Source organism: Amphibalanus amphitrite, unplaced genomic scaffold, assembly GCF_019059575.1.
Source record: "Amphibalanus amphitrite isolate SeventyFive unplaced genomic scaffold, NRLGWU_Aamphi_draft 000058F_arrow, whole genome shotgun sequence".
NCBI classification, from domain to species: domain Eukaryota; kingdom Metazoa; phylum Arthropoda; class Thecostraca; order Balanomorpha; family Balanidae; genus Amphibalanus; species Amphibalanus amphitrite.
The window spans coordinates 1,009,992-1,023,981 of NW_024881554.1; the positions used below are offsets into that span (position 1 = coordinate 1,009,992).

Genomic DNA, 13,990 nt, shown 5'->3' on the forward strand with positions numbered 1-13,990 from the left:
AATTCATCAAAGTCGATGAGAAACAAACATGTCAATTGTCAACAATACCTATATTTAGCGGTGTACCTAATTAGGCGTAATTAGTATAAGCATAGATCTAGGAAGCACGTATATCTATTGCATGTATTGTCGTAATGTCAGTACCGCATAAACGTATAAAGCAAAAAAGTGTGTTATCTGTAGGCATCAAAGTGAACGTTATATATAAAGGTAACAGCCTATAGCTACATGATCATCAGTAAAATGATAGCGCTAGCGGCGGCTCTAGCATGCATCAGGAGCTGCGGCTGGCGATGATACATAGCATGGTAATACCACCGCCATTCAGATCGCCTCTTCCCTCATCCAGTAAAGAACCTTTCCGGTGTTCTTGGCCTCCGGCGAAATCCAGGGACTGTGGTGCCAGGCACCGTGGCCCTCATCTTCCAGGAGCGTGCCCCAGCCGTCTCCAGTAGGTGCCGCGGTGGTGAGCACGGCAGGATCGTCTCCGGAGCCGCCGCCGCGCACGTGCATGTTCAACCATGGCATCCGCCGCCGAATGCCACTCACCTTATGCTTCCATTTATCAAACCTCTTCACCAGGAAAACGTGTGTCTGGTCAGGAGCCTCGCGAACGAAGCTGTAAGATCGAGGGGCGAACCAGACGCCGCCCCAGCGCTGGCGGCCCTTCTCCGCCTGCGTCTCGATCCGGTAGGCGAACCGGGTGCCGTTGCCCAGGTCTCGGATGGCATTGGCGTGCCGCAGGATCGAGTAGTTGTCGTCCAGAGACGGAGAGCGCTCCCGCCGGCCGCGCACACTGAGCAGGTTCCAGCCGTCGCGGGATTTGGCCGTCAGCAGCAGCGTCCAGCCGCCGCCGTCGTGGCTGAAGTCGCACAGCACCGGCACCGGCATCCCGGTGAACCAGTAGACGCCGTCCTGTGGAGAGCCGCCCTGGCTGCGCAGCTGCTGACAGGAGCGGGCGCAGGCGAGTTTTTCCGGTCGCTGGTTGTGGCTTGGCCTGGTCCGCCGGCAGCGGCCGGGGGGACCTGTCACACGTCACCTCCGGCTCCGGCTCCGCGACCATCAGCTGGCGTACTTTGCCATGCGGTGTAGAGATGGCCTCGTTCGACAGATAACTCTGTGTGACATTTTCCAGACCGTCTATCAAGGCTTTGTTCAGAACATTTGTTAGTGTTCTCTCTGCAGACTCTTCGACGGCTCGTTCAACCACGCCTTCCACAGCTCGTTCCACCGCTCGTTCCACCGCTCGTTCCACCGCTCGTTCCACAGCTCGCTCCACCGCCCGTTCCACCAGCGGCTCGAGAAGCTGTGACAGCTGCTGATCAGCAGTGCAAGGCTCCTGATCAGTCAGAGCGGCATCAGTGGCCAATAGTAAAAGCAGCCAAACAATCTGTCCGACGGCCATCGGTCACCACTCACTGCAGACGTTCAGGGTCGTTGTCTGGTCTTGCTGCACCACAGCTGAACTGTGTTTCTCCGGTCGAGGTTGATTAGCCACTGCCCGGCGGCCAACATTACGCTCAACTAATCCACACACCCGCAGCAGAGAGAGCACCGAGCTGTTTACTTGTAGCGCTAGATGGGTGCGTCATTCGCTGGACCGCCATATGATGGGGCTTATAAACAGCTACTGACCTTTAACCCGCGCCCCGCTGGGCTATTCACTATTCAGCCATACGCGCCCTGCTGGGGGGAGGGGCAGATTCTGCCCCCCCTGTCTAACTTCCGAACCGATGGTCGTAGAAAGACGGGGAAAACGGCAATCGAAAGCTCTCAACAAGGCGGATCTTAAGAGCCCAATTTGTTTTGCTTAAGTAGGTCAGAGTTCAGGTCAAGGTCAGGTCAAGGGTACAAAATGCAAGTTTCTACAGTATCGGCCTTGCACCGTAGTCGCCGAAGAATGGACTGAGACTGATCGCCCAAAACGTGTTCTTAGGCTACCAAGACAATATTCGTTGCATACAATATCATTCAAAGGTCAAGGTCAAGGTCAGGTCAGGTCAGGTCAGGTCACCAGAAACAAAATATAGAAAAGGGCATGTGCGACACATGTTTTATGGGTCATTTTATTCATAGAATTCAATAGGCACACTCAATAAGTGATATGGAACATCTCTGGATAAATGTCAGGTCGAGGTCAGGTCAAGGTCAGGTCAAATGAGGTCAAATTTTGAAGTTGGTTGTTAAGGCCTAAAAAGGTGTTTATCTGATGCAGTTTTTCACGGCGAATCGAATGGTGCTATTTTGGTTTTCGTACGAGGTCTAGGACTAAAAAAATCTTTTTTTTTTTCAAAAACTTTGTGTGTCGTGACGTCATAAATTTTTTAAATAACTCCCATATTTTTTAGCCAATTCTTTTAAAAATGGGTATGTAGGTGCACATAGACCACTTCTCTAACATATATTCCGTTTTTTGATACACTCAAAATTTTGGATTTTATAATTAATTTCCCAAAGAAGAAAAAATTTAGGCCAAAACCCAACAGTTTAAAAAAACCGAGACAGCCAATTGATAGGCAAATTAGATTCATTTAAAAATGAAGATGTTAGCGGCGTTTGAAATTTTGCCGTTTTTGAGGCGAAAATGGCGAACATGACGTCATTAAAATGTCATTTTATCAAAAGTTCTCCAACGGATCTCGCTCAAATTTTCAGGGAACGTGTTAAATTGATGTATGATAATGTACTGAACCACAGATAACAGTAGTACTACTACACAGTACTACTGTTATCTTTGACTGAACGTTTGACGTTGCTGGCGTAACGCGTTTCGAAGTTATTGGCGAAAAACGGGAGGCCCCCCAGCGGGGCGCGAGTTAACCCTCGCCAGCCAGGTTTTCTACACACGCTCCGGCCGAGAGGGGGGGGGGGTACGACCCCCGTCGCTGTATCGCCCCTGATGGAGCTAGAGCGACATATATTTGATAAATAGCTTCGTAAAAACGGTCGCAGCGCTACGATTTTGGCATAATTGTGCTCGCCTCTCTCAGGCGCGTCGAATGGTATACTTTTTGTTCGAGTGAGATCAACTTGAGGTGTTGACCTCGGATCAAGGTCAGGTCAGAGTCCCCCAGGTCACGAAGCTGGTCGAAGGAGATCATATTGCATATCATTCGATCCGGCAGGTCTTCCTGAGTCCATTGGTGGCTTTCCCGACTCGCTAGCTCAATTTGATCGGGAATTATTGACGAAAAACTCTTATGATCCTAGTCCTGTAGGGCTGCGGTCCCACCGCTGATGAAACTAGGTGGGATAATGCAGATGACTCATCGAAGCACGGGTGTATGCCCCCGGCTAGCGAGAGCCAGCCTGGAATCCAGGGGTCACTATTTAGCCCCGGCTGTGGCCCCAGCTGGTGAGGGTCGCGGGGAACCAGGGGTCACTATTTATGTAGTCCCGGGCCCGGCTGTGACCCCAGCTGGTGAGGGTCGCGAGGAACCAGGGGTCACTACCTATTAATGTAGTCCCGGCTGTGACCCCAGCTGGTGAGGGTCGCGAGGAACCAGGGGTCACTATTTATATAGTCCCGGCTGTGACCCCAGCTGGTGAGGGTCGCGGGGAACCAGGGGTCACTATTTATGTAGTCCCGGCTGTGACCCCAGCTGGTGCTCCGGCCCGATCGACGCAGGCTGAGTAACGGCGCCGGCGGAAGCGACACCGGCGATCCGTCGTCCGGCCTGGCAGCGGCCGCCGCCGGGCCACAGTGATGAGACGGTGTCGACGATTATTCATGGGTGCGCGGTGGGCCGGCGGCGACTGGGTGCGTGCCAGCTGCACCCGCCGCGCCGCCGGGCCATATGCCGTGCACGGAGATGGAGAGAGGCGGCCCGCGGCCAAAGGGCGGCCGATAGGCCACAAATGAGCCAAGTGAATGTAGATGAGCGGAGGGCACGGCGGAAGAATGTTACAGAAATGAGCCGAAGAAACGTTAAACTAATTAAAAGCATACATATCCAGATAAAGCAAATTGTAAAACACTGGTGGCATCTCTTTGATATTTCATATAATCATTCGCTTTACCATAAATGCAAGCTGGCTTTTCTGAGTTTTCTGACACGTACCATTGTAATGTTGAATTGTTTTTACGTCCCTCAGAAGGACGAAAGATCTCGGCAAACGATCGCTGATGTCGATTGAAGACAATTTATCGAAACTTTAAACGACAATGCATTACTCTGAAGCAGCTCTGAAGATCGTGTCGGTGACCAGCGTCTTTGTCAAATAGGCAAGTGTATGTATTTCTCGTAACAAACACCGGAGCGAATCAATTTTAGCTGTCACCTCAAAACGATTTATTAATCCCATCAACCTCAAACTTCATAGGGTTCGGCAGATGATTTAATTTATCCGCTCTTATTTACCGATGTCAAAATAATGTTGATAAACAACGGTCATAAAATTGATAAAATTACATAAGTTGACGCAAAAGCAAACCCAAACATCATTTAGGTATTGTTTTTTTTAACCCTCACTCCGCTGGGGGGGGGGGCAATTTGCCCCCCTGTGGGTTTTCCTGAATAGCAAGAAAACGGCGGCAGCACCGCCAAATTCTTAGTACCTTCCCGGGCATTAATTTGACACCTTCACACACAATTTCAAGTCTTAGGTCACCTTAGGTCAGGAGTTATTGAGGTCAAACTGAGGTCATGTTCGAGCGAAAATGAGCGAAAAACATGAAATCTTAAAACGCCCACAAAAGCTACAGTTATCAAACAATTTCAAAGCTCTTTACATGATCATGTAGACAAAAGACAGCGCTACAAACTGCCATCTCGGAGTTTCGAAACTTTGGGATTTTGACCCCCAAAAATTCAAAAAATTGTTTATTTAACGCAAAAAAATCCAATTTTTCCGAATTTCGAAAAAACGGAATACATGTGATAGTCACTGCGCTCTTCTATATACATACCAAATTTTAGATTGATATCTCCTTTTTTGGCCAAGTTATAGCGAAAAAACTGTTCAAAATTGGTGACGTCATATTTTAGAACTCATTTTTTTGCAATTCTAGACCACGTAGCGCAAAACAAAAACCACCATTGAACTCCCCGTGACGAGCTGCATCGAATCGATACCCATTTTATGCAAAAATATCAACTTTGAAATTTAACCTAATTTGATCTGGCATTGACCTGACCTTCACCGGAACATAATCTAAACTGACCCCAAAGGCTGTCTGACCCACATAATCGTATTTGGCATATAAAATGGACCATAAAACATGCATCACATGATATTTTCATATTGTGACCCTCAGTGACCTGACCTCTGTGACCTGCCCTGGTATCAGTGACCTCAGATAGCAAAATATGACTATGTGTTTGACGATCATTTCCCCATCGATGATTTTCAATGAAATGCATTTTACTCGATTTTACAACGCATTTCTTGAAATGCCTGTAAACGGTGAAAATTCGACATTTGACCTGCCCTGTGACGTCATCGGAGGGGGTCAAATTAGCTCCCCCTCCCCCCAGCAGGGCGCGTTGCTCGGCAGACCCCAGCGGGGCGCGGGTTAACCGAATCGCTTTGGCTAAAACTTAAAGAAGAAGCATAATGCTCAGCATGGTCAGTGATTACGATAACGTCTACAAAATTAACAAGGCCGGTATGATTGCGAAAGTCCAATACCGAAAGCGAACGAATAAGCAGTAAAAACTCGGCATTAAGGCATGCAGATCGAAACGCTAATTATCGCAACCTCTTTAAATAAAATAATGGGAATGGCCGTACCAGTTGGCTCGCCGGAATCTGAAAAGTAAATCTACCGAGAAGTAACATACAGCTCAAGTTTGACATTTGGAACGTTCAACAGATGTCGATAGATCGGCATGTGCCAGCTACCTATTGAAGTGCTTGTTGTGTAAGGCGTAGGTACACATTTATGGAAATCTTGATAAAACCATTTATTCAAATGTTTTTATGCCAATGCTGTTTCCTAAACATTTTTTTTGTTAAATGTTTGCCATCCGGAAGAAAACCGTTGATGAGAAAGGAATTTGGCGAACTAACGGCTATTTTGATAACAGCCTGATGAGCTAATTAGTGTTTTGTTTTTATTTCGCTTAATTAGTCCATGCGATGCAAAGCGATTTATTAAAGCATGTGCCACGGACCATGTATGCAAGTAACATTGGGGAAAACTTCAGCTGCGATGACCTGTGAAAACTATATAGGGGAGAGTGACCCAATTACGCGCACGTAAGGTTCCAATCGCAATTGCGGCCAAATGGCTGCAACGATACCTAGGGGTGTAATCACGCCAGTATGTTGGGCAATCAATTGTCTCTATAATCTTAGAGACGGAACTATGATGGGATTGATATGATTATGATTAGGTAAAATGATCGAAGCACAATTAGGTATTAATTTTCATGAAATTCGAACGCAATCCAGTGGCGCAGCAAGGGGGGGGGGGGGTCAGAGGGTCAGCTGACCCCCCCGAAATTTCTGTCAGGGGCCCGCTCGAGAGAGAGAGAGAGAGAGAGAGAGAGAGAGAGAGAGAGAGAGAGAGAGAGAGAGAGAGAGAGAGAGAGAGAGAGAGAGAGAGAGAGAGAGAGAGAGAGAGAGAGAGAGAGAGAGAGAGAGAGAGAGAGAGAGAGAGAGAGAGAGAGAGAGAGAGAGAGAGAGAGAGAGAGAGAGAGAGAGAGAGAGAGAGAGAGAGAGAGAGAGAGAGAGAGACAGAGAGAGAGAGAGAGAGAGAGAGAGAGAGAGAGAGAGAGAGAGAGAGAGAGAGAGAGAGAGAGAGAGAGAGAGAGAGAGAGAGAGAGAGAGAGAGAGAGAGAGAGAGAGAGAGAGAGAGAGAGAGAGAGAGAGAGAGAGAGAGAGAGAGAGAGAGAGAGAGAGAGAGAGAGAGAGAGAGAGAGAGAGAGAGAGAGAGAGAGAGAGAGAGAGAGAGAGAGAGAGAGAGAGAGAGAGAGAGAGAGAGAGAGAGAGAGAGAGAGAGAGAGGAGAGAGAGAGAGAGAGAGAGAGAGAGAGAGAGAGAGAGAGAGAGAGAGAGAGAGAGAGAGAGAGAGAGAGAGAGAGAGAGAGAGAGAGAGAGAGAGAGAGAGAGAGAGAGAGAGAGAGAGAGAGAGGAGAGAGAGAGAGAGAGAGAGAGAGAGAGAGAGAGAGAGAGAGAGAGAGAGAGAGAGAGAGAGAGAGGTCTTAATCTAACCGGACGAGAGAACTGGCCCCGGCCCCTGGGAGAATGGGCCCGGGCCCCCTGAGTGGATGGGGCCCGGGTCTCCCCGTGGATGGGTCCGGGCCCCGGGAGAACAGGCCCCGGGCCCCGGGTGGACGGGGCCCGGGCCCCCGGTTGGATGGGGCCCAGGCCCCCGGGAGAACGGGCCCGGGCCCCGGGAGAACTGGCCCGGGCCCCTTGGAGAACGGGCCCGGGCCCCCCGTGGATGGGTTCGGGGCCTCAGGAGAACGGGCCCCGGGTGGACGGGGCCCGTTGGATGGGGCCCGGGCCCCCGGGAGAACTGGCTCGGGCCCCTGGGAGAACGGGCCCGGACCCCCTGGGTGGATGGGGCCCGGGCCCCCGTGGATGGGTCCGGGTCTCCGGGAGAACGGGCCCGGGCCTCCCGGAGAACGGGCCCAGGCCCCTGGGAGAACTGGCCCGGGCCCTCGGGAGAACGGGCCCGGGCCCTCGGGAGAACGGACCCGGGCCCCCGGGAGAACGGACCCGGGCCCCCGGGAGAACGGGCCCCGGGCCCCCCGTGGATGGGTCCGGGCCCCGGGAGAACGGGCCCCGGGTGGACGGGGCCCGGACCCCCGGTTGGATGGGGCTCGGGCCCCCGGGAGAACTGGCTCGGGCCCCTGGGAGAACGGGCCCGGACCCCCTGGGTGGATGGGGCCCGGGCCTCCGTGGATGGGTCCGGGTCCCCGGAAGAACGGGCCCGGGCCTCCCGGAGAACGGGCCCGGGCCCCCGGGAGAACTGGCCCGGGCCCCGGGCCCCGGGAGAACGGGCCCCGGGCCCCGGGAGAACGGGCCCCGGGCCCCCCGTGGATGGGTCCGGGGCCCCGGGAGAACGGGCCCCGGGTAGACGGGGCCCGGAGCCCCAGGTGGACGTGGCCCGGGCCCCCGTGTGGATAGGGCCCGCGCCCCCGTGTGTATATGGCCCGGGTCCCCGGTTGAATGGGGCCTGCTAGGGTGACCCGCTTGCTCCGCAACGCGAATAAGGGGTATTTTCGATCGGTGGGCGTTTGGTTGGTCTTGTGTTCGTGGGTTATGTATCCATTTCGGTCGATTGCTTTTTGACGGCTAAGCATTTTGGTTTAGGAAAAAATATCCATTGCATCGAGGTACTGGTGTCTGATAGGCAAGCGTTCTACTATATACGTGCTATATACCATGTCATGTGTAGTTTATAACAAACGTTGACGTAGGTTATTGAAAAATGAAAGCCATCGATGAGTTACTATGTAGAGGTTTGAAACATTTATATTTTTAAGAATACTGCTGCTCGTCATGCAAAAGCGATGGTTGGATTTTGGACAAAATTGAATGCTCTTTCCAACTATGCCATTTTCAACGCTCAAACGTACCAGTTTATGCAGTAAAACCTGTGTAATTAAATAAGTCATTAACAAATACCATTTTCTCCAGCGGTTTGTTCCACCTTGTTTTTGATCAATTAGGTTTTCACAATTTTTCCATGCGAGGCTGTGCATTTCTTTTGCCAACAGGCGTTGTTAGAACCCGCTCCGTCAAACGGTCACCCGAAAATAGCATTAAGTCCCAAATCTGTCCGAAACGTCAATTTTCCAGCATAAGTGCCCTCACGGGTGCACGATGCGCGTGCCATCCCTGCACCGCACACCATTCGATAGCCCGTTCGATTCCCTACACGATACTGTGTTCCCCGTGCCGATCGGGCCCACGGTTACCGAGCCATACTGCACGGGACCGGACCAGTGTCGGGCAAATTCAGCCATTTTCGCACGATTTTGCAAGCCGATTTATGCATGTATTGTAAAGTCTATGACGCGAATTTCCACTTTTTAAGCACGCGCCATGTGCTCGCTATCGATCCGATCGAGCTGAGACCCTCAAAGACACGTTGCCCATCCTTGATCTATAAATCGCGCAAATTTCAGCGCACTAGGTGCAACGGTCTGGCCTGTACCCCGCGCTAAGTAACACCATGCCGGGACCTCGATAGCAGACAGAATCTACGTCACCACATCACCACACCACAACAAACCCGGCCCAAGGCAATACATGTCCCATATGAGCGCGTTAACCCTCGCCGGCACAGGCCATTCCTGAGTCATTTTGCGTCCTTCGACGGCACAAGGGGAGGGTGGTACGAGCCCCCCCCCCGCGTTTGGCCCATGATCGAGCTAGAGCTTCGCGAAAAAAAAACGAGCGTGTTGCCCGCGACGAGAGTAAGCCGATGATACTCAATTTTAAGGTTCTTGGTCATTGGTTGACCTTCCAGGCCAGGTCAATGACCCAAAAATCGGGAAAATCGGGACCTGTTAGAACGTCGTAAAGTGTGGCTGCTATAGGGTTTTTCAGGGTGCTGATCACGAATAGTTAACATGTTAGTTTTGATCACAGATGATGTCTTTATGCATTTAGGTCAGGTCGGGTCAGGTCAGGTCAGGTCAACCAGTAGGCGTCGTGACGCGTATTCGTAATACGTGTCAACCACCTCTGACAGCTTCGTAACATGTTATGAAGTCATCAAAACTACTTCGTAAATATTCAAATGGCTGCTAAATTCGGATTCAGCTCCAAAAACTAGCCTAGAAACATGTATAATTCGAAATATTACCGAGGTCATCATAGGTCAATGACCTGACCTGACCTTCAGGTGACCTTGACACCCACCCTAATGCATGGGAGCAGCATCAACTCACATGTTTGAACGCTTGAAATCACGAAAAGATTGCAAACGCGCGGCTAATGCGAGCCGGCATACGCCGAATCGCGATTCTGGCCAAACATGTCTCGGAAAGTAGGTCACAGGTCAAAGGTCATTTGAGTCAGGGTCATGCAATTTCTAGGGTAGGTGTAAAACTGATAAACGCGAGGGTACTCAATGTGTTGTCGCGATCGGCCGCTTTTTACGCGAGTTATTCGCGAAAAACTTCTTGTGAGCGAATTCACGTAATGAAGAAGGATAAAGGCACAATCTTCTACAGCAGCCAATAGATGACTTAAGTCTTAGGACAGGCACATGGAACTTCTTAAATCTTGTCCGATCGATAGAAGCAGGCAACAGCTCCGTTTGCATATATGCTATGCATATTGTGGAAGGGGCACATTTCGGCCTCGAAAGATACGAATTCATACCTCATAGCAACATATTTCTGTCATGGTCAATTCGCGTAGAAATTGAACACCGGGTGATTACCGAGCTATTGTTTTATCAAAATTTTCCGAATCAAACTCGCTCAGGGTTGTCGTGTAGGTAAAGGGGGCCCGCTCAGCAGAATGCGTATGAAATATGGAAAGATTCTGAAAAAAATGGGTGGGGGCCCGCACACTAGGGGGCCCGCTTTGGAGGCGATGACCCCCCCGAAACGAAATCCTGGCTGCGCCACTGAGTCGCAATCTATATAGGTAGGTAGGATTTGAAGCTTGGTGGCCCAGGGGGCAGAGTCTTTCTATAAAGAAAAGCCTTTCTCCAACTTTTCACGTTCCCTCGAATCTGTATCGATCGAGCCTTGGCAAAGGTCGGGATAATGCGTCATAGTTGATAAGGATGAACGTTATTCTTCAGCATTGTTTTCTATTTTATTGCATAGACAGCATGAATCTATGCATGATTCATGTTATCAATGCAGGTGCTATTCAGTTGTTTTCCTTTTTTCATCTTCCGGTGTATGAATGCATTTGCAGCAAATCCGACCGGCCTGTGCCCGACAGGCCTATGCTCATCTGCTATTGACACTGTACCATGACTGACCGGTGTTTGCAGCTGTCGTGACCAGCCTGTGTCCACAGCTGTCCTGTTAGGTGACAGCTCTTTGTTGTCCTGTCCTGTCTCTATCCCCAGCTGTCCATGGTCCGCCACTGTTCTGTCCGGTCTGTGTCCCAAGCTGTCCTGTGTCCTCACTCCTCAGCTGTCCTGTGTCCGCCACTCGGACCCAGCAGCGATCGGCTGAGACTGACCTGTCAGTGTCCGCAGCTGACCTATGTCCGCCACTGGCAGCTGTCCTGACCTGTCTGTGTCCCCAGCTGTCCTGTGTCCGCATCTGACATGTGTCCGCCACTGGCAGCTGTCCTGACCAGCCTGTGTCCCCAGCTGTCCTGTGTCCGCCGCTCGGACCTCGCAGCGGTCGGCTGGGCCTCCCAGCAGTCCCGTTCGGCTACCCGGGCTATGTGCCGGCGGCGGGACCGAGCAGCGTGGCGGGTCTGGGTCGCCTGGTGGCCCTGATCTTGTTGGCCACTCTCGGTACCCTCGGGAACCTGTACACGGTGGCGGCCTGCGTGGTCGGCGACCGACTCAGGAAGAAAGGTGAGTGTGATTAATTCCACTGGGCCATCGCGAAGATAAATTTTGTGCAATGCATATGACGCTGTTCTATACCTACCGTAAGAAGCTCGGCTCGGGCTTCTTTGTGTCAGCTTAGCTAACATTCAGGTCGGTTAAATTTATACCTAAAGGCACAGATTAAGCATGTACGCTATACTCTGTGCAGTGTGCAATGTGCTATTGTATACGCTGCGTAAATTCGATTGAAAATTTCACTATATAAGATCGACTTTGCAATGCATCCGTAAGCAGAAGACACACCTTTTCTGCGGAAATGAGCCATCAGTAATTTCTAAAATGTCTGGTTGTAAATGCGTAAATCAAGCACATGCTCCCGTGGTCGAAAACAGGATATGTGCGCAACTTATGCCTCCACCTGCGCTGCCTCAGGTAACGCGTTCCTGGTCAGCGTGTCGGTGACGATGCTGCTCGTCACCCTGGGTGTCCTCCCGTCTCTGGCGATTCACGTGCTGGCCGACGCCGATGTATCACCCCAGGTAGGCACGATCCAGAGCTCAGCATTCAGGTGACTAGGACGTTACCTGTTCAGTTGGCTCGTTATCTGGGCGACTATTTTTGCTATATGTGATTCGTTTAACCAGTAATAGTTAGCCATTACATGACCCGAATGATTAAAACGAACGAAACCTGTGTAACCACCGACCAACTTGTGATCGTGCCGACCAAAACATAACCCGTGTGACCAGTACATACGCTAACTGTATAATCGGTCCGTGACCTTTGTGACCAGCACGTGAGCAGAGTGGCCAGCACTCACTGTTAGACCAGCACGTCGCGATTTGACGAGTACGATGAACTATGTGGCTACTTCGTGACCCATGTGACCATCGCCCCTGTGACCAGTACGTGACCTGTGTGCCCGTGCTGCAGGCGCGGCGGCTCCACGAGCACCTGGTGGAGCTGTGCGGCTGCGTCAGTCTGTTCGCCCTCTGCACGGTGGCCGTGGAGAGCTACGTGCGCGTCTGCCACCGGCGGCTGCACGGCCGGCTGGTGGGCCGCCGCTGCGTGGCCGCCGGCCTGCTGCTGGTCTGGGCGCTCGGCGGAGCCACGTTCGGTGTCGTGCTGCTGGCCAGGGAGGAGCGGTACGCAGAGGAGGCCGGCCCTCTGGTGGTGGGGACCGGCGGGACGGTCACCCTGCTCACGGGCGCCCTCTACCTGCTCACGTGGCGGCGCGCCCGCCACCTGAGCCGCTGCACGTGCCACGGCCGGCACACGCGGCCCATGCCGTGGCACGTGCAGCTGGTGAGGGCTAACGCCGCCGTCTGGCTGACCTTTTGCGTATGCTGGCTACCGGCGGCGGCACTGCGGCTCCTGCCGCCGGCGGAGGCGGCTCATCACCAGTGGCTACTGCGGCTGCCGCTGGCGCACGCCACCGCCTTCAACCTGCTCTACAGCGTGTTCAGCGAGGACTTCCGCGAGTCGTACGGCAACCTGGCGCGCTACTGCTGCTGCAGGGTGTCGGTGGACTACGGCCGGCGGCCGGCCTCCGACCTGCCGCGACCTCTACTGCAGCGGCCCGGGCCCCCGCGCAGCCAGCCGCCGGCTCTGACAGGAGTCACCGGACCAGACGCACGGGTCGTACTGGCCGCCAGTCTAGACAGTGGAGCGGACTGGGAGCGGGCCGTGATGGTCTGATGCCAACAGAGGAGTCAGAGGTGATCCATGATGGTCTAGTGTTAACGGACCTAGCCAGCGCCGACCTGTGCGTGGTTGAATGTCAACGGACCAAACGGGCGGTTTGTGAATTGTGATCGTTTGATGTCAATGGGTTGAGCCAGGATCTGTTAGTAGTGGACTGTGATCGTAAGTGGATCGTTAGTAGACCGATAGGGCGAGTAGGACGATCTGTGATAGACCGAATTAGACGACCTGTCCGTGCTTCTATCCTCAGGATACTGAAATCCTTCTCCTCCAAGCCGCAACCCCTCTCCGGGCTGGACAGGCAACTTTATCTCATGCGGGCTGCTCCCTTGGAGCGGCACCGCTGCTCCTGAGGGAGCGCACCTCGTAGCCGGGTGCAGTGAGTGCCTTGGGGCTGGGTGGCCTGTCCTCTGGACGGGCTCAGCCCCGGCGACTCACTAGGGTGCCTGCCCAGACCAATGTCTCCCCCTAATTCCTATCATCCTTCCGGCTCTGCAATGGTCTTGTCGACCGAAAGGGCCTAACCCAACAAAACAAACAAACAAACCGAATTAGACGATCTGTGATAGTTTGATGTCAGAGAAACGTTTAAAACTTCATATGCAAATGAGCTATAGAAATAGAGGGTAATCATGATGTAGCTCACCAACTGTTGTTTGAAATGCGTCATCAGTCATCGATAGCTGAATGCTAATGAACAAAGTCCGTTACAAGCCTGAGAACATCGATTCCTAGCAATCCTCGTAGACGTTTCCCCAAAGCGGAGCGGACAACTATTGGAAGTGGACACGGAACATACAATAAACAATGAATACCTACAAAAGCATGCAATGAACAATACAATGAATACAATGAA

At 52.2% G+C, this 13,990-nt stretch overlaps 1 protein-coding gene across 1 annotated transcript; it reads left to right on the forward strand.

The window, feature by feature from the left end:
* Window positions 1-5,565: 5,565 nt before the first annotated feature.
* On the forward strand, window positions 5,566-13,128 carry LOC122378335 (beta-3 adrenergic receptor-like). The gene is made up of 4 exons (XM_043359291.1): window positions 5,566-5,608; window positions 11,242-11,454; window positions 11,863-11,969; window positions 12,364-13,128. Exons 1-4 carry the CDS (start codon window positions 5,566-5,568, stop codon window positions 13,126-13,128), a joined length of 1,128 nt encoding a protein of 375 aa, XP_043215226.1.
* Window positions 13,129-13,990: the final 862 nt, after the last annotated feature.

Excerpts from the sequence above, each read along its gene's own strand:
- LOC122378335 (XM_043359291.1), top strand. The coding sequence starts at position 5,566 with ATGGTCAGTGATTACGATAACGTCTACAAAATTAACAAGGCCG. Across the intron at positions 5,609-11,241 it reads CTACAAAATTAACAAGGCCG|CTGTCCTGTGTCCGCCGCTC; the intron begins GTATGATTGCGA and ends CTGTGTCCCCAG. Across the intron at positions 11,455-11,862 it reads CGACCGACTCAGGAAGAAAG|GTAACGCGTTCCTGGTCAGC; the intron begins GTGAGTGTGATT and ends GCGCTGCCTCAG.